Source organism: Malaclemys terrapin, chromosome 9 (genome assembly GCF_027887155.1).
Source record: "Malaclemys terrapin pileata isolate rMalTer1 chromosome 9, rMalTer1.hap1, whole genome shotgun sequence".
Classification (NCBI taxonomy): Eukaryota; Metazoa; Chordata; order Testudines; family Emydidae; genus Malaclemys; species Malaclemys terrapin.
Window position 1 is genome coordinate 215,654 of NC_071513.1, and position 19,607 is coordinate 235,260.

The window sequence follows — 19,607 nt, forward strand, 5'->3', positions numbered from 1 at the left end:
CACAGGAGAGGCTGGTCGGCCATGCAACCATCTCAATAGAGCACGAGCTGGCCCAGACTGTGGACCTTCAGGAAGCAGTTCAAATCTTTGCAACCAAGAAGGCACGGAAAGCACCACTTTGATTATTCAAACAGATAAAAATGCCAATGTTTACTATGCAGACAAGAAAAGTTACATTTGCTGTTCAGGCGTTTGAAAGTTAAGTGTTGCATAACATTTTTTAACAAGGCATTTTAAGTTGTTAGTTCTCCTTTATTGGGATAGGTAGCAGAGCTGTACCATGAGAGGAGTAGAACAGGAAGAAGGCAGAATTGAGACCTTTCAAAGTTTTGACCCAAGCGAGGGGGCATGGAGGAGTCGTTTGAGCTCCCCGCCTCAGGTGCCAAACTGTTGTGGACCCGCCCTGGTTGGTTGGTTTTTTTAGGAGCCTGGTGGAATCTGTCTCTCTGGCGAGATCTAAGGTGGAAGCGGGATAAAAATGCAGGAAAGATTGCGGGAGTGGATGGGAGTGGGACTTGCAGACAGGACGGGAGCAGTATTAAAAAAAAAAAATAGTCCTGCGCAGGGCTCTACGATACAGGATTTGAAATAAGCCTCTAACAAATTCTACGGTACATGTGCAAATAATCATTTTCTGTGATTTATAACTAATCTCGATGGATTTTCACAAGGAAAAAAAAACGTTTACCTCCGGGTATATCCCCCTACCAAATTTCAAGTTCCTGGAGCAAACCCCTAAGGTGCTAGTGCTCTTCAAAAAATGGTTGAAAAACTTGGTTAAAATTAAAGGAATAATACACCTGCCAATCTTGTTCTCCAAAATAGCTACATCATTTTTATTAAAACTCCAGAAAAAATCAACTTGTGGCAGAGACCAAGAATGGAAAGTTTCAACATGAACTGTAGATGTTTGGCAAAGTTATAAACTGGAAACAGGGGTAATAAAAGGAAGAGTTAGGCAACTTTAATAACTGTTGTCATTAACAGCTCCACCTATAATAAAGGGGATATAAGTAGGAGTAATTGGGACAAGATTAAGAAAAAGAATTAGCATTTCATTTGAGGAAAATCTTCCCGACAGTGAGATGTATGAGGCTGGAAAACAGTGGTGGAATCCCAGTCTCTTGCCACATTTAAAACTAGATTGAACAGTTATTATTTGTATTGTGTTAGCACAGTGGGGCCCTGACCTGAGTAGGTGCTAAGCACCACAGAAACACACAAAGACAGTCCCTGCTCCAAAGCACTTACAAGATATTAGCAAATTTACAATAGGGATCAACCCTACAACAACTCCTGGGAGATTACCTAATTGTTTCATCTAGTTTTTTTTAGCACTATTACACTGGTCTACAATTTTTGAGACGTCGTCTGCTTCAGAGATAAAATGTGCTATTTATTATGTATTTTGATATGCTGAATTCAAATATGACAATTAAAACAACTGATTGGCTACTGTTTCTAAGATATTTAAGTTTTTACATTTTATGTCTACGTACATTGTGTAGATAGTAGAGTTTTAATCATAAATTGTAAACCTAGGTCTTTTCATGTGTTTATGGTTGCTTTACATGATAATATTTCACCTGTCCTGTTTATGTAACACTTTAAAAATCAGCAAAAGGGTTATATAAATAAAATTTATTATGAAACAAAAGGCAAAAAACTATTATGTACATAGTTTAGTCCTATTCAGTGTCTACTCGGCGCTTCTTGGCTTGTCTCTTGTATTCATTAAATGGAGCATCTCTTGTCACTGTCCAGCAATAGTCTGCAAGCATTGATGGGCTCCATTTGCCCTGATAGCGTTTCTCCATTGTTGCAATGTCCTGGTGAAATCGCTCGCCGTGCTCGTCGCTCACTGCTCCGCAGTTCGGTGGAAAAAAAATCTAGATGAGCATGCAAAAAATGTATCTTTAGTGACATGTTGCAACCAAGGCTTTTGTATGCCTTGAGGAGGTTTTCCACCAACAACCTGTAGTTGTCTGCCTTGTTGTTTCTGGGAAAATTTATTGCCACTAACTGGAAGGCTTTCCATGCCGTCTTTTCCTTGCCACGCAGTGCATGGTCAAATGCATCATCTCGAAGAAGTTCACAAATCTGAGGACCAACAAAGTCACCTTCCTTTATCTTAGCTTCACTTAACCTTGGAAATTTTCCACGGAGGTACTTGAAAGCTGCTTGTGTTTTGTCAATGGCCTTGACAAAGTTCTTCATCAGACCCATCTTGATGTGGAAGGGTGGTAACAAAATCTTCCTTGATTCAACAAGTGGTGGATGCTGAACACTTTTCCTCCCAGGCTCCAGTGACTGTCGGAGTGGCCAATCTTTCTTGATGTAGTGGGAATCTCTTGCACGACTATCCCATTCGCAGAGAAAACAGCAGTACTTCAAATCGCCACAAAGCTGCCACTGATGTTGGTCATAGTTTATGCACCTCAAAAGTTGTTTCATGTTGTCATAGGTTTCCTTCATATGGACTGCATGACCAACTGGAATTGATGGCAAAACATTGCCATTATGCAGTAAAACAGCTTTAAGACTCGTCTTCGATGAATCAATGAACAGTCTCCACTCATCTGGATCGTGAACGATGTTGAGGGTTGCCATCACACCATCAATGTGTTGCAGGCTACAAGATCACCTTCCATGAAGAAGAATGGGACAAGATCCTTTTGACGGTCACGGAACACGGAAACCCTAACATCACCTGCCAGGAGATTCCACTGCTGGAGTCTGGAGCCCAACAGCTCTGCCTTACTCTTGGGTAGTTCCAAATCCCTGACAAGGTCATTCAGTTCACCTTGTGTTATGCGGTGTGGTTCAGAGGAGGAGGATGGGAGAAAATGTGGGTCCTGTGACCTTGATGGTTCAGGACCAGAAATTTCATCCTCTTCCTCGTCTGACTCAAGTGAGACTGATTCTGGTGCATTAGGAACCGGCAGTCCTTCTCCGTGGGGTACTGGGCGTATAGCTGATGGAATGTTTGGATAATGCACAGTCCACTTTTTCTTCTTTGACACACCTTTCCCAACTTGAGGCACCATGCAGAAGTAACTATTGCTGGTATGCTCTGTTGGCTCTCTCCAAATCATTGGCACTGCAAAAGGCATAGATTTCCTTTTCCTGTTCAACCACTGGCGAAGATTTGTTGCACAAGTGTTGCAGCATATGTGTGGGGCCCACCTCTTGTCCTGAGCTCCAATTTTGCAGCCAAAATAAAGGTGATAGGCTTTCTTAACCATAGTGGTTATACTGCGCTTTTGTGATGCAAAAGTCACTTCACCACAAACATAGCAGAAGTTATCTGCACTGTTCACACAAGTACGAGGCATCTCTGCTCACTTTGGCTAAACAGAAATGTGTCCCTTTGCAAAATCAAACACTCACAAATAAGAGAGCACGACACTGTATGATTTCTAGAGCTGATATAGGGCAATTTGCTCAGCAAAGTGACGTAAGCTTCGTTATGATTGCATCATCCATGACTTCTAGGAATAACATGATGCAATTCATATCATGTATGACGCAACACCAGCTTCAGATTGCATCATTCATTGTTTTACTTAAAAAGCAAGTACTGTCCAAACCCAGTCATAGATTTATTCATATTTTAGTCATTTCTGGTTTAAATTGAGATTCCTTCCCTTTATAACTCACTTATCCTCTGCCATTCCCAAGTCAAGGGTCATATATACTGACCCAATAGCATATCTTGAAAACTAGAGCCAATCAACAATTTTAAGCATCATTTTCATTCTCAGTGACCCAGAATTAGTAAAGTTTGACTACATTTATTTCAGAAGCATTTTGGCTGTAGAGCAGTGTTATTAGTAAACATTTACACTGGAAAAACATCCAGCAGCCCCACTCAGGATCAAGACATCCTTGTGCTGGGTGCTGGACAAACACATACAAAGACATGCTCCCTTGCCTTTAGGAATTTACAACCTAAGAAGATGTGGACCTACAAACAGTTTGCTACTTAAAATTACCCCCATCTTCATCTCATCCTAGCCATTACTATCAGCGGATTTCTTATAGGAGTCACAGACGCAATAGGTCTTGAGGAGGTATTTAAATGAATCAGTTCAGGAGAAAGTTCCCTGAGTTAGGGAATAAGGAGCAGAGGCATTTGTGAGAGAAGCTGACAAACAAGTGGATGAGGCTGTGACTAACTTCAGTGATTCACCTGTAATCTAGAGAAGGGTACTCTCTCCCCATTCATAAAGTGCTTTGAAATCTGTGCACCAAAGCTCTATCTAAAGGGTAAAACATATACGTCAGAACCTGATTTACATGAAAAATTCTTTCTAAGAGACTCCTCCTGAGAGCAGGAGAAGCACTATCCACCTTCCCATGGAAAGCAGTCACTGATAGCAGCCAGTACACAAACACAGAGAAATCGGAGATGGAGATGACAATCACCTAGCCCCTCTCACTCTACCAAGCACACATTTACTAGGATGGCTTTTTTTCCAGTCTTGAGTGTCCCAAGTGACGGAGTTTCCATCTTTTCCCCTTGGACATTGTCCCCAACAGATACAATACCTTGCCAGGCCGGAATTCCGGAAACAGCTCGGTAACGTTTGGCAGCTGTTTGGTGGCATCTCGCTGCATTATTCCTGCAAGAGGCAGTGTCAGTTTCCCTTCCTTGGATTCTGCCTGCCTTGCATCTTGGGGTCCCATCTCTGACTCAGAATCAGAAGAGCTGCTGAAATCTGCCTTCTCAGAGGTAGCAGAGGACGGAGCAATGATGGAGGGCAGAATGATACCATCTCCATCTTCAGATACTACAATAGAGCAAGTACCTTATGAACAAGTTTCCTTTCTTGGTCCCCAGTACAACCCCCACACTCCACAAGCATTGTTTCCTGATCTTAAATTATGCTTAATCTAAGTCTCCATGTTTTATAGTTATTGATTCCTGTTCCAGTTTAGCCTTTCAGTGCATCCCTAGATCACCTCTGCAACTCACAGTCCCCGCTGAGAGAAGGCAAAACAGAGAAGCAGCTGAATTTCACAGGTTAGTTTGATTATGAATCTTAACATTACTGTTGAAAGTGTTATAACATCTTTTACTCTGTATTTTATATAAGAGCCAGTTACCCCTAAGCAGCGCTACTTCATTGCATAATTGGCCACGAACCATCTTCAGATCCAGTCTGCAGGATGGATCTTTGACAAGATCCCAAACATGCTACAGTATAAAGCCACTGGATAGAAATGCTTGAATCTTTGATGTGTCACATCCTGTCATCCCAAAACTCCTAGATTCTTTCCACAAGTTTCAGATAGAAGATGAGAGTCCTTACTCACCAGGGGCAGTTGCATCTTTTTCATCGTCTCTCTTTACTGGAGGTGGAGGCGGCGGCGGCATCAGCTTGGAATCAATATCTTCACAGTCAGCATCATAATCATCCTCATCCTCATCTAACCAGTCAAAAGGAGACAATCACCTTCAGAACGTAAGAATGGCCATACTGGATCAGACCAATGGTCCATTCAGCCCAGTATCCTGTCTCTGTAATTCATTCCCTGTTGTCCAATCCCAGCTCCTGCCATTTGGCATTTAGGGACATCCAGTGCCTGAGGTTGCATCCCTTACCATTTTGGCTTAAGAGCTGTTGATGGACCTATCCTCCATTAACTTATTTATCTTTATTTAAAAAAAATCCATTTTCAAGGATATTCAGACACCCCTTCCCCAATACCACAACTAGGGTCTCTGATCTCCACCCCAAACCACAGAAAGGACCCTGTCTCAGCATTAACTTATTACAAATACCTTTCCAGTTTCTCAAATAGATCACCCAAAGCTGCCCCAACTGTGGTTTTCCTACACTCAACCGCTTACAAAATCAGGGCTTGAAATGGGGATGAGTAGGGGAGCAGGAAAACTGATATGAGAAACAAGAAAATTCAGGGCAGAAGCCCTAGCTTACTGCAACATTCCTAATTTCCTGCTCCTGACTGACAGGAGAGGAGATGGAAAGTTCCTTTAGGAGACAGGCAGTAGATTCATCAATAGCACTAGCAATAACATAGGGGCAAAAAACGGCAGATGTTTGGAATTCTGTATTCTACAGGCAGGGACCTCCTATACTAGTCCCCATTGGAGAAGCATAAAGGCCAGTCTCACCCCTCCTTATAACCTGTGAAAGTCGTGGTAGAACTTGGATGAAGATGCCTCCTCAGCAGCAAGGGCCATTAAACAGAATGCTAGGGAAGGGAGATGGGGAGAAACAGAGGAAGGCTGTCATAGGTTGGGACAATCCTCCAAGGGAATGCGCCTTAGCCCCCTCCTGTGACTGACTGACTTCCTCTCAGGAGAAAGGTCTGAGTCCAGAAATCATGTAACAGCCTGTGGCCTACCCTGTCCTTAGATCAAAGGCCAACCAACAACTCAGTTTACAGGAACACCTATGAGGAGGAGGTAGGATATTGCAGGAGACCCTGGGTCAGAGAAAACAATCTGGTTTATCTATAGAAATTATGAGCTGTTTTGCTTTGGAAAAATAAACCCAGCCCTAAAGAAAGGGACTGAAATTTCACCGCCCTCATGTACATTATTTGATGTCCGGGCCATTTATTTGCCCCACTGGCTTACATGAGGTTTGTGAAGCAGGCAAAGAACATGGCAGAATAATAATGATTAGAGAAAGATCACTCTCAAAGACAGCAGCAAAAGCCAATCCGCCCACAGAGACATACTGTACCATTAACTGTTAATCATTTTGTCTATGTGTACTCCTACCACCCCTAATTACCTTGTCTTCGAATTGGCTGAAGGGTGCCCATTGCCTGCCTGTATCTGCGGCTCTCATCTTCAGCCACCTCATTAATATCAGAGTAATCAACAGCATCCTCTGTGCTCTTAACCCAGCCTGAGAAGGAGGAAAGACTTGTCATAAAACAATATCATATCCCAACATGTGCTCACCACATCTTACCTCATCCCATGTTAGTCTATCCTGACTTCTCCACCCGCCTACCTACTCCTTCCTGCTGTAACTTCTTTCCACCCCCTTCTATACTCTATTTTACTGGAGGAGCAAATGCAATCCCTGTATTAAGGTTACCTAACGTTTTCTATTCTAAAACGGTCTGGTCTTTCTTCCCTTCCCCTGCCCCCAAGAGCTCCAACACCTTCGTGGTTTGCAGCAAGACTTTGAAAATTGGGAGATGGATCATTGTGGTCAGGGAAGTGCCATTTGCCAGCCTCATGAAAATCTGTTCAAATTTGGCAGAGTTATAAGCTGTTGAGACAGACCCTTTGACCCAGAGTTATGTGAACCACCTGGGAACCAGACCATGAGCCCTAAATGATTTTTTTCTACTGATGAACGTTCGTAATTCTGTACTTTCACAATTGTATCAAGCAAAGCACCATATCCCAATTTAGGGGTTACAAAAATTGGGAATATAACTCTACGACTGCCACGCTGCCTCTCAAAAATAACTTATCATATCTTTGTCCTTTGCTATACTGTCTGTAAAATAGGTCTACACATTTATAAATAACTCACTGTTTCATTATGTTATGTACACTCCTGCTGGCAGCTCACTCCTGCTGGCAGCTAATATAATTAGTACTGCAATCAAGGAGTCTATGCTGCAGTCTGAGTGATGATTCACACCCTGCTGATAATCCATGATGGAGTGTTGCTACAGTTGCAAATAAATTTGTTTTCACATTTTTTCCAAAAAAAGAGAAAATTAAATTAAGAACTCTTAAAAGAATGTTAGTGAGATTGCAAAAGTCAAGCTCATGAAAGTTAAGAAATGCCAGAACTAAGGCTGCTCTCAAAACCTTGATGTTCTGTGTATGCACGATACAGTCCTTAATTACATGATCACTTTTTCCACAAGATTCCTAACTCATTTAGCATGCAGGATGGAGGGTGCTAGGGGCACGAATCAGGGCTGTGTAGTGAATGATGCTGTGTCAGTAGGACACCATCTAACTTGCTCTTGAAGTTGAAAGGGATATAAAGAATAAGGAAGATGACTTTAGGAAGAGAAAGGATGATCTCCAACCAAAATTGGGTCTGTTACCATTTGTGAGGTACTAACATACTACAGTGATAAGCAGTACAGAAAAGCCCATGGTGAATTTCATAATTCTATATTCAGTGCAGCATTCGGATAGTGTGCAATAAATAAGCCCCAGAGCTACGTATTGAATGACAGAAAGCAATACTGAACAACTGCCTCATTCACTGAGCTTTGTTCCATCCTGGGAAAAAGTGGAACGTGTACAGAAAAGAAAAACAAATATCTGATCATGTAATTAAAAATCATCACAATGCTCATGTACAAGAGACAGACTTAAGACTGAATAGGCATCCTTAATTCTGGCATTTCAACTTTCAAACGCTTGACTTTGCAACCTTCATATCATTCTTTTAACATAAAAGTTTTTTGTATTAAACAAAAATAAATCCCACAAACAGTGAGCGCGGAACTATACAGATAGGTATAAAGGTAGGGATCCCTGGCCCAATGAGTAGACAATCTATAGACAACATAAACATATATAAGGGCAGTGGAAAGCAATTGGGCAGTGAGATTTACCCAAGTTTACAAAGCTAGGGCAATACATTAACCTTGAACTACAGCAAATTGTCTAATGATAAGATGAGGTTTATACAAAGATTACTGGCAGGGTAGACTCTGGCCCTTATGTTGGAACTATTTCTATTCTTATTAAAGTTACTGAGGCTTTGAGCATCACTCGGTGAGAAAAAGACATTTCAAGCACTTTCAGGACCAGTGCTATTTCTGTCCTTTATTTATTTGTATTTACAGTAGATTGCAGTACATAATGTTGTTTAGCCACGTTGGTCCCAGGATACTAGCGAGACAAGGTGGGTGAGGTAATATATTTTATTGGACCAACTTCTATTGATGAGAGAGACAAGCTTTCAAGCTTACACAGAACTCTTCTTCAGGTCTGGGGAACTAACTCAGGTACATCTACACTAGAGCACGTAGGTCTAGCACTTATGGTGGAGAGGCTCTAAGCCACTGCTTCTCAGCTGATTACAACGCGGCCCACAATGTGTTACCTGGGCTGCATGGCAGGGCAGCAGCAGCCCCAACCCTCGTTCCACCGGGAGGCCAGCTGCCCGCCCGACTCAGACTGCAGAGCTTGCGGGGCCGAGTGGCTGCCCCGACCCCCGCCACACGGGGTGGGCCGGCAGTCCAGACCCCAACCCTACCGTGGCAGTCCAGATACCCCTGCGCTGAGCAGCTGGGAACCCAGGAGCCCGGGCACCCAGGCAGCTTTTAGCACACAGCTGAGATGGGCCACAGCTCTGTGCTAATTGGGCCGTATGTGGCTGTGGGCTGAGAACCACTACTCTTAGCTGACGGGAGAGAGCTCTCCCATCGGCTTAATAACGCCTGCCTCCGCAAGAGGCAGTAGCTATGGGCTAGTCTACACTGGCAATGTTAAAGCACTGCCGCAGCCGCGTTTTAACGTGGCTTGTGTAGTTGCGGCATAGCGCTTGGAGAGAGCTCTGAAAAAAAAAAAAAACAACTCCATGAGGGGCATAGGTACCAGCGCTGGTACACTGTCTGGACTGGCATGTTACAGCGCTGAAACTTGCAGTGCTCAGGGGGTGTTTTTTCACACCTCTGAGCGAGAAAGTTGCAGTGCTGTAAAGTGCCAGTGTAGACCATATGCTCTCCCGCTGACATAGCACTGTGTACACTGGTGCTTAGGTCGGTATAACTTACATCGCTCAGAGGTGTGGATTAGTCACACCTCTGAGCAACGCAAGTCATACCAAAGTAACCTGTAGTGTAGACAAGGTCTCAGTGTCATTGCTAAACACAAGGTTTGAACAGACTGTTTAGCATAAGTAGTTAACACATATTTCAAGGTACCATTCAAGGTGAAGTGGCCCATTAATACCCTTCCAGTCCTGGGAAAGAAAGGGTGGATAGCAGCTGGAGGAATTGTTAGTGGGTTACAGATTGTTATAATAAGCCATAAATCCAGTATCTGTATTCAGTCCATGATTTTTAGTGTCTAGCAGAGTAATGAATTTAAGTGCCCTGATTCATCTTTTAAAATTGTTGTGCAGGTTCCCTTTGAGGATGAGGACTGACATGTCAGCTCTAGAGTAATTAATTTGTGAAAATCGGTAACCCACTCCCATTGGCACAGTAGCATCTTCACTAAAATGCTACAGCAGCTGTATCACTGTATGTGAAGACAAGCCCTGAGGTAGTTTCCCAGACCAGAAGAGTTCTGTGTAAACTCAAAAGCTTTTCAGAAGCTGGTGCAATAAAAAAAGTTACCTCACCCACCTTGTCTCTCCAGTACATTACAGGTGGCATCTAGAAACTTCAATCAAGGATCACAGCCCCATTGTGTTATACGCCGAAAAACAAATAATGAAGGCAATAGATCAATGAACCAATAGGTTTTACAATTTAAGTAAGTCCAAGATGCAACGGGGAAATAGAGAAACACAACTGAGCAGGAAAACAAGGTTACAATAAACTGGAACTTTAAGTAGCATATATTAGTTAAAAAACATAGAGGCCTCCATACTAGCTTGGTTATTTTAAAGACTGAACAAGAGACAATAATGAATCACTAAACAGGCACCTAACTACTCATTTAATCCCGTATTTAACCACTTTATGCACACAACTGATGCAAATGCACAAATGTGCACCACAGTTATCTCCTAAAGTACAATTATTAGGCTTAAGTATTAATACATTAGTAATGCAAATAGGACAGTTTATGCCTCATAGTTATTGCCTCCGCCTTCCTACTGACTGGCAGATATCAAAACGTGACCAGTGTAAACGATAAAACTACGATTTTCATTTCAGTAAGAAGAGCTAGAAATGCACCTTTACTCTTTAAAGAAACCCTTCGATTTGACCAAGTCTGACTGTGCTGCAGTAGCTGCAGCCTAACCAACCCAGACTCACCCTCCTCGTCCAGCTGGGCTCCGTCAGTCTCCGCAGCATCCTCCTCGCTGGCTGTGATCTCGGTGATCAGGTTGCCCAGCCCCAAGGCGCCCAAACCGGCTAAATGCTTCTTGGATTCCTGGAACAGCGGAAGACAGGACCGGCCGTCAGCGGACCGGCGCCGCGAGGGACGACACCCGGGGAGCACCAGGGCTACGTTCCCGCCGCAGCGCGAGGGGCCCGGGCCCGGCCTCGGCCAGCCAGAGCCCCGCGCCCCCCAGCTCTCCTCGCCTCACCTTGTCCAGGACGCTCTCCCCCTCCAGCTGCCCCGCCTCGTTAATGTTCCCGAAGAGGAACCCGGCCAGGGAGAAGGGCCCGGCGCGGCCCCCCTCCGCCTCCTCCTCGCTCTCCGAGTCCGACATCGCGCCCGTCCCGGAACGCGACCCGGAAACAAAACCGGAAAGCGAGCGCCGCCGGGTCACGCCTCAGGAGAGCACCATAGAGAACGCGGGCGAGAGCGTCTCCTCGGGGTGGAAGGGCGGGGCCAGGGCCGGCGCTGCTGGGCGATAGATTCTGCCCAGCCCACCGCCGACTCCCGCGGGAGACCACGGCAGGGATGGACGCTCTGAGAGCGAGTCACCGGCGGTCGATTTAGCGGGTCTAGTAAAGCCCCGCGAAATCGAGTGCCGATCGCTCTCCAGTCGCCCCGGGTACTCTACCCCGACCAGAAGAGTAAAGTAAGTCGAGGGAGATTTTCTCCCACCGACCCCGCGGTAACTCTAAGGTACGTGGACTCCAGCTACATTCACGCGTCTACACAAGCAGCCTCGTTCCATCGACCTAAAGGGCTCTTAAAAGCGACCTCTGTACTCCTCCCCGGCGAGGGGAGTAGCGCTGAAATCGACCTTGGTGGGTCCAATTTGGGGTAGTGTGGACGCAAATCCACGTTATTGGCCTCCGGGAGCTATCCCAGAGTGCTCCAATGTGACCGCTCTGGACAGAACTTTGAACTCTGATGCACTAGCCAGGTACACAGGAAAAGCCCCGGGACCTTCTGAATTTCATTTCCTGTTTGGTCAGCATGCCGAGCTGAGCAGCACAGGTGACCATGCAGTCCCCCCAGAATCACAAACAAGCTCCACCATGGAGCGAACGGGAGACACTGGATCTGATTGCTGTATGGGGAGAAGAATCTGTGCAGGCAAAACTCCAATCAAAAAGAAGACATGCTAATATATATGCCAAAATTGCACAGGGCATGAGGGACAGAGGCTACACCAGGGACACACAGCAGTGCCGTGTGAAAGTCAAGGAGCTCAGGCAAGCCTACCAAAAAACAAAGGAGGCAAACAGTCCGCTTCTATGATCAGCTGCATGGCATTCTAAGAGGGGACCTTACCACTACTCCACAACTATCTGTGGACAACTGCAAGGGAGAGGTCTCAGGTAACATGGAGGAGGATTTTGTGGAGGAGGAGAATGTGCAGCAGGCGAAGCGGTGAATCTGTTCTCCCCGGCAGCCAGGATCTTTTCATCACCCTGGAGCCAATACCTCCCAAGGCTGGATCCCCAACCCTGAAGGCAGAGAAGGCACCTCTGGTGAGTGCACATTTGTAACTACAGTACAGGGTTTAAAAGCAGTAGTGTTTAGTGTTTGATTTGCCCTGAAGCCTTGGGATGCATTCGCGGCCAGTATAGCTACTGGAAAAGTCTGTTAACAGGTCTGGGGATGGAGTGGAAATCCTCCAGGGACATCTCCATGAAGCTCTCCTGGAGGTACTCAAAGCCTTTGCAGAAGGTTTCTGGGGAGGGCTCCACAGTAGGACACTTTACCACACCAAGCCAGTAGCAAGTTGTCTGGAATTATTGCAGCACAAAGCATGGCAACGAATGGTCCTCAGTTTTGGTCACATACAAGCAACATTCGGTCTATATCTTTCTGTGTTAGCCTCAGGAGAGTGATATTATTCATGGTCACCTTGTTGAAATAGGGGAATTTTTGTAAGGGAACAGTAAAAGGACCCCGTTCATGCTGGGCTGTTTGCGCTTGGCTAAAAAGAGATCATCCCTAAGAATAGCCATGCGGTGGGGGGAGCAGCGAAGGGATCATCCCAAATAGCCCCGCAGAGGGGGGGGGGCGAAGTGTGTGCTGCACCTCTGCACGAAAACTGCAGCCCCTCCTTTTAAATGGCAAACCCAACTAGCATTGCTTGCTATGGGAAAGGAGGGCGCTGCAGTTTGAAAACATTCCCACATGTTATGAAGGCATTAGAAGCAAAACCCGCGTACCCTTCGGCTTACCATGGCTGCCTGGAAACCAAATTCTGTTGCCCAGCCGTGTGCGATGTGTCACCATACCGGCTGGCGCTCGCTATAAAGGCAAAATGCGACCTTGTACCTAAAGCACATGTGCTGTCTGCTGTGAATTGCTTGATTCATTGTGAAAGAGTCTCCCTTTTGTTCTCAGAAATGTATCATAAATTTTACTCTCCCTTTTTATCACCCTGCAGGTGCAAATGTTTCTATGCTCCCCCTATCATCTCTGTCCCTGAGGTTATCACAGATTAGAAGGCAAAAAAAAACCGCACTTGCGATGACATGTTTTCTGAGTTCATGCAGTCCTCCCGCACTAATAGGGCACAGCTGAATGCATGAAGGCATTCAGTGGCAGAGTCCAGGAAAGCATTAAGTGAGCACAATGAGAAGAGGCAGGATGCAATGCTGAGGCTAATGGGGGAGCAAACGGACATCCTCAGGCATCTGGTGGAGCTACAGGAAAGCCAACAAGAGCACAGACCGCCGTTGCATCCACCGTACAACTGCCTGTCCTCCCCATATCCTCCTCACCCAGACGCCCAAGAATGCGGCGAGAGGCTCCGGGCACCCAGCCACTCCACTCCAAAGGATGGTCCAAGCAACAGAAGGCTGTCATTCAAACAGTTTTGATTTGTAGTGTGGCTACAATAAGCAATATGGCCTTGTCCTTCCCTTCTCCCCTCCTCCCCCATCCCACCTTACTCCACCTGGGCTACCTTATCAGTTATCTCCCTTTTTTTTTTTAATTATTAAAGAATGCATTGTTTCAAAACAATAGTGACTTTATTTCTTTGCCAGCTGTGATCGAAGCGGGGAGAGTGGTTGGCTTACAGGGAATTAAAATCAACAAAAGGGGGTGGGTTTGCATCAAGGAGAAACACACAAGTGTCACACCATAGCCTGGCCAGTCATTAAACTGATTTTCAAAGCCTCTCTAATGCACAGCTCACCTACCTGTGCTCTTCTAATCGCCCTGGTGGCTGTCTGTTCAAAATTGGCCGCCATGCGATTTGCCTCAGCCTCCCACCCAGTCATAAAAGTCTCCCCCTTACTCTCACAGATATTATGGAGCACACAGCAAGCAGTAATAACAATGGGAATATTGGTTGCTCTGAGGTCTAACCCAGTCAGCAAACAGTGCCAGCAGGCTTTTAAACATCCAAAGGCACATTCTACCACCATTCTGCACTTTCTCAGTCTATAGTTGAACTGCTCCTTACTACTATCCAGGCTGCCTGTGTATGGCTTCATGAGCCATGGGAGCAAGGGGTAGGCTGGGTCTCCAAGGATAACTATTGGCATTTCAACATCACCAACAGTAATTTTCTGGTCTGGGAAGTAAGTCCCTTCTTGCAGCTGCTCAAACAGCCCGGAGTTCATAAAGATGCGAGTGTTATGCACCTTTCTCGGCCATCCCACACTGATGTCAGTGAAACGTCCCTTGTGATCCACCAGTGCTTGAAGCAGCATTGAGAAGTACCCCTTGCGGTTTATGTACTGGTTGGCAAGGTGGTCCGGTGCCAAGATAGGGATATGCGTTCCGTCTATCACCCCACCACAGTTAGGGAAACCCATTGCAGCAAAGCCATCCACTATGACCTGCACATTTCCCAGAGTCACTATCCTTGATAGCAGATCAGTGATTGCATTGGCTACTTGAATCACAGCAGTCCCCACAATAGATTTGCCCACTCCAAATTGATTCCCGACTGACTGGTAGCAGTCAGGCGTTGCAAGTTTCCACAGGGCTATCACCACTCGCTTCTCAACTGTCAGGGCAGGTCTCATCTTGGTATTCCTGTGCTTCAGGGCAGGGGAAACCAATTCACAGAGTTCCAGGGAAGTGGCCTTACGCATGCGAAAGTTTCGCAGCCACTGAGAATCATCCCATACCTGCAACACTACGCGGTCCCACCAGTCTGTGCTTGTTTGCCAGGTCCGGAATCGGCATTCCACTGTATCAACCAGCCCCACTGCCACCATGATGTCCTAATTGCCACATCCTGTGCTATCAGGAACGTCTGTGTCGATGTCCTCCTCACAATCATCCTCGTGCTGCCATCTCTTAGCCAAGTTCTGCACATACTGCAGTATAATGCGCAAGGTGTCTACAATGCTCGCAACAGCAGCAGTGAGCTGAGCAGGCTCCATGCTTGCAGTGCTATGGCGTCTGCACAGGTAACCCAGAAAAAAAGGCACAAAATGATTGTCTGCAGTTGCTTTCACGGAGGGAGGAAGGGGAGACTGACGTACCCAAAAACCACCCACAACAATGTTTTTGCCCCATCAGGCATTGGGAGCTTAACCCAGAATTCCAATGGGCAGCGGAGACTGTGGGATAGCTTCCCACAGTGCACCGCTCCATGAGTCGATGCTCCCTACGGTAGTGAGGACGCCCTCCACCAACTTAATGCACTTAGTGGGGACATACATAATCGACTGTATAAAATCAATTTCTAAAAATAGACTTCCATTAAATCGACCTAATTTCATAGTGTAGACATACCCATAGCCTCAGCCCCAGCTAGGGACCAGCCGCGGGGAGGCTCAGATCCCGGCAGGGCTAGGTCAGCTCCAGATCCCAGGCAGCGCCAGCTGGCCGTGGGCAGCCTCTGTGCCCGGCCCAACAGGGCTCTAGTTCCAGCTCTCGGGCACGCTCACGCTAGTACCCCTATACAGACTTCTGAAAAACAAGATTCACTAGGTGCCCACACCTGCTACTGATTGCAGCTAAAGCTGTAGGGGCTCGGTACCTCTCAACAGCAGAGCCTTACCTTCTCTAGGAGTAAGTGTCCTCCTCTGTACAAAGCTATAGCTAATACCTACTTACTTCCCAGGGGCATTGCAATTAGAGCTCTCAAGCGGTGAAAAAAATCAATCACAATTACACAATAAAAAAATAACCACAATTAATTACACTGTTATCCAAAAAGATTTAAAGAGTATTTTATTGTTTTTTACATTTTAAAATATATTGATTTCAATCACAACAGAATATAAAGTGTACAATGCTGTTTTTTTATTACAAATATTTGCACCGTAAAAAACAAAATAGCATTTTTCAAGTCACCTAATACAAGTACTGTAGTGCAATCTTTTTATCATGAAAGTTGAACTTACAACTGTAGAATTATGTACCAAAAAAACCCTGCATTCAAAAATAAAAATGTAAAACTATGGAGCCTACAAGTCAACTCAGTCCTACTTCTTGTTCAGCCAATAGCTCAGACAAACAAGTTTGTTTATATTTGCAGAAGATAATGCTGCCTGCTTCCTGTTAACAACGTCACCTGAAAATGAGAACAGGCATTTGCATGGCACTGCTGTAGTCGGTGTCGCAAGATATTTGCATGCCAGATGTGCTACAGATGCATATGTCCTTTCATGCTTCAACCACCATTCCAGAGGATATGCTGATGACAGGTTCTGTTCGATAATGATCCAAAACAGAGCAGACTGACATGTTAATTTTCATCATCTGAGTCAGATGCCACCAGCAGAAGGTTGATTTTCTCTTTTGGTCGTTTGTGTTCTGTAGTTTCCGCATCAGAATGTTGCTCTTTTAAAACATGAAAGCATGCTCCACATCTCCCCCTTCTCAGATTTTGGAAGGCACTTCAGATTCTTAAATCTTGGGTCAAGTGCTGTAGCTATCTTTAGAAATCTCACATTGAAATCATCTTTGCATTTTGTCAAATTTGCAGTGAACGTGTTCTTAAACGAACAAGATGTGCTGGGTCATCATCCGAGACTGCTATAACATTAAATACATGGCAGAATCTGGGTAAAACAGAACAGGAGATATACAATTCTTCCCTAAGGAGTTCAGTCACAAATTGAATTAACACTTTTTTTAACGAGCATCATCTGCATGGAAGCATGTCCTCTGGAATGATGACTGAAGCATGAAGAGGCATATGAATCTTTAGCACATCTGGCACGTAAATACCTTGCGACACCAGCTACAACAGTGCCATGCGAACACCTGTTCTCACTTTAAGGTGACATAGTAATTAAGAAGTGGGCAACATTATCTTTCGTAAATGTAAACAAACTTATTTGTCTTAGCGATTGGCTGAACAAGAAGTAGGACTGAGTGGACTTTTAGGCTCTAAAGTTTTACATTGTTTTGTTTTTGAGTGCAGTTATGTAAAAAAAAAATCTACATTTGTAAGATGCACTTTCATGGTAAAGAGATTGCACTACAGTACTAGTATGAGGTGAATTGAAAAATACCATTTCTTTTGTTTTACAGTGCAAATATTAGTAATCAAAAATAATATAAAGTGAGCACTGTACACTTTGTAGTGTTGTAATTGAAATCGATATATTTGAAAATGTAGAAAAGCATCCAAAAATATTTAATAAATTTCAATTGGTAGTCTAACAGTGCAATTAATCACGCTTTTTTTTAATTGTGAATTTTTTTTTTAGTTAATCACGAGTTAACTGCGATTAATCCACAGCCCTAATTGCAATATAGCAGTGCTGTGCATTTGCAATATCAAGCACTCAAAGTTAGAAATGCAAACAGAGGGTTACTTATACAATCTTAATTCGGCACCCTTACATGTATACTTTGTGATAGTCTTTAATTATATATTATTTCACAGGACTCCTGCCTAATTCAGTGCACACCTAGTGAGCAGTAGTCAACATTTTGTTTTATCCTCATTGTTCAAGATGTAGCGTGCATGCACACACACACACACCCCTCACCGTATTTTCTGCTCTGAAGTAGTTAGTTTTCTTCTTAGCTTTTCTATGGCATTTATACTACTAGTAGCTGGTTCTTTCACCAACTCTCCAAAGTATTTTACAAAGGTGACCAGCATCTGCATGCTTCATAATCAGAAACTGACTACACTACCGCTTTTGTCAGTCAAGGGTGTGGGGGGCAAAAAACAAAACATCCCTGACCAACATAAGTTTCTGGTATGGACAGTGCGGTTGGCAGGAGACACTCTCCTGTCCATATAGCTAACCTCGCTCATTGGGAGTGGTTTAATTATGTCAGAAGGACAGCTCTTTCCTCTTGGCAAAGAGCAGCTACACAGGGGACATTTATAGCAGCACAGCTGTAGCAGGACATCTGTGCTGCTATAAAGTCCAGTGTAGAGATAGCCTAGTTAACTTATTTTCATCTGTGGAGTGGAAGGATGGTATTATCCCCATTTTACAGATGGGAAACTAAAGCATAGCGGATATAATGTTTCTGATAATTTTAGGTTTCTAATACGGGATACCTAGCACCTGATTTTGCACAGTACTTTAGCAAAGCTCCCAGTGACTTCAGTTATAGCTGTAAGTTCAGCATTTCTGCAAATCAGAGCTCAAGGTATCCCATCATAGCATTCAGGAAGTAATTAGTGACCCCCTGTGAAAAGTTTGGTTTAAACGATTTGCCTAACATTAGGAACTCTATATTATAGCAGAGGCAGGAATATAAATCAGTTTTCCAAGGTGGTATTCAACAGCCTTAACCAGAAGGCCGTCCATTCTCTTCCTGTGATATCCTATCCCAGTACTACAAATAATATATACCTTCCATCTTTTGTAACAGATGAAGCAGCATCCTACAGGCAACATCTTCCTTTGATACATAATCCCAATTCATCTCCACAGTAGGTCGAGCTCGTGCATTGAATGAATCAGAGGTCAAGTGGAAAAAAAAAAATGTGATCACGTAATTCAAGACTATCAATGCAGATGCACAAGGTGGCCAAATTAAAGTTTTCACCATCCCCATTTCCCTCACCAGCTTCCAGTCTTTGCACACACATTTGGGCTCCCTATTTGTCTCTTTGCCCAATTAGTCCCAACCTCCCCTTTCCTCTCCTGCCATGGCCCAGTCACTCCAAGTTTCCTCACACCCCCCCAACTCCTTATCTCAACCTACTCTTTTCCCTCCCCTCTGGTCTCGCTTTTGTCTCCTCTGCCTCTCCTTCCTCTTCTAGTTTGGCTCCGTGATAGAGGTGCAGGTGTTTCCTGTATTCTCACTGCTCTCAATTCTAATGTCCAGCCCTTTCAAAAGCAGTTGTCAGACTTTCCCTGTAAAGGCTGCTCCTCTTCAAGACTGCAGGCATGGGCTGACATGTGCAATCTGATCACACATAGCAGCTGTGAAGGGATTACAGCATGCCCAGCAAGGACAGAACCTTCAGAGATTTTAGCTGCAAAAAATCAATTCTGTACTGAGGATTTGCGAACTGCAGTTTTTCAAAGGCTTATAACTTGGCCAAACATAAGTAGATTTTCACAGGAATGGCAAAAGGCACATCCCTGACACAAAGTTCACCCCTTGCCAAATTTCAAATCTCTGGTCCAAAGCATAGGGACACTGGTCATCAGAA

At 44.6% G+C, this 19,607-nt stretch overlaps 1 protein-coding gene across 2 annotated transcripts in view; it reads right to left on the minus strand.

The window, feature by feature from the left end:
* TAF1 (TATA-box binding protein associated factor 1) overlaps window positions 1–11,366 on the minus strand; it is a 115,232-nt gene extending 103,866 nt beyond the window's left edge. For both annotated transcript variants that reach the window (XM_054039258.1, XM_054039257.1), the window contains exons 1-5: window positions 11,235–11,366; window positions 10,960–11,077; window positions 6,771–6,887; window positions 5,320–5,433; window positions 4,552–4,793 (exon numbers count right to left, since the gene is read on the minus strand). In XM_054039258.1, the coding sequence (XP_053895233.1) occupies window positions 4,552–4,793; window positions 5,320–5,433; window positions 6,771–6,887; window positions 10,960–11,077; window positions 11,235–11,360 (717 nt within the window). In that variant the 5' untranslated portion in view covers window positions 11,361–11,366. The remainder of the gene's footprint in view (window positions 1–4,551; window positions 4,794–5,319; window positions 5,434–6,770; window positions 6,888–10,959; window positions 11,078–11,234) is intronic.
* Window positions 11,367–19,607: the final 8,241 nt, after the last annotated feature.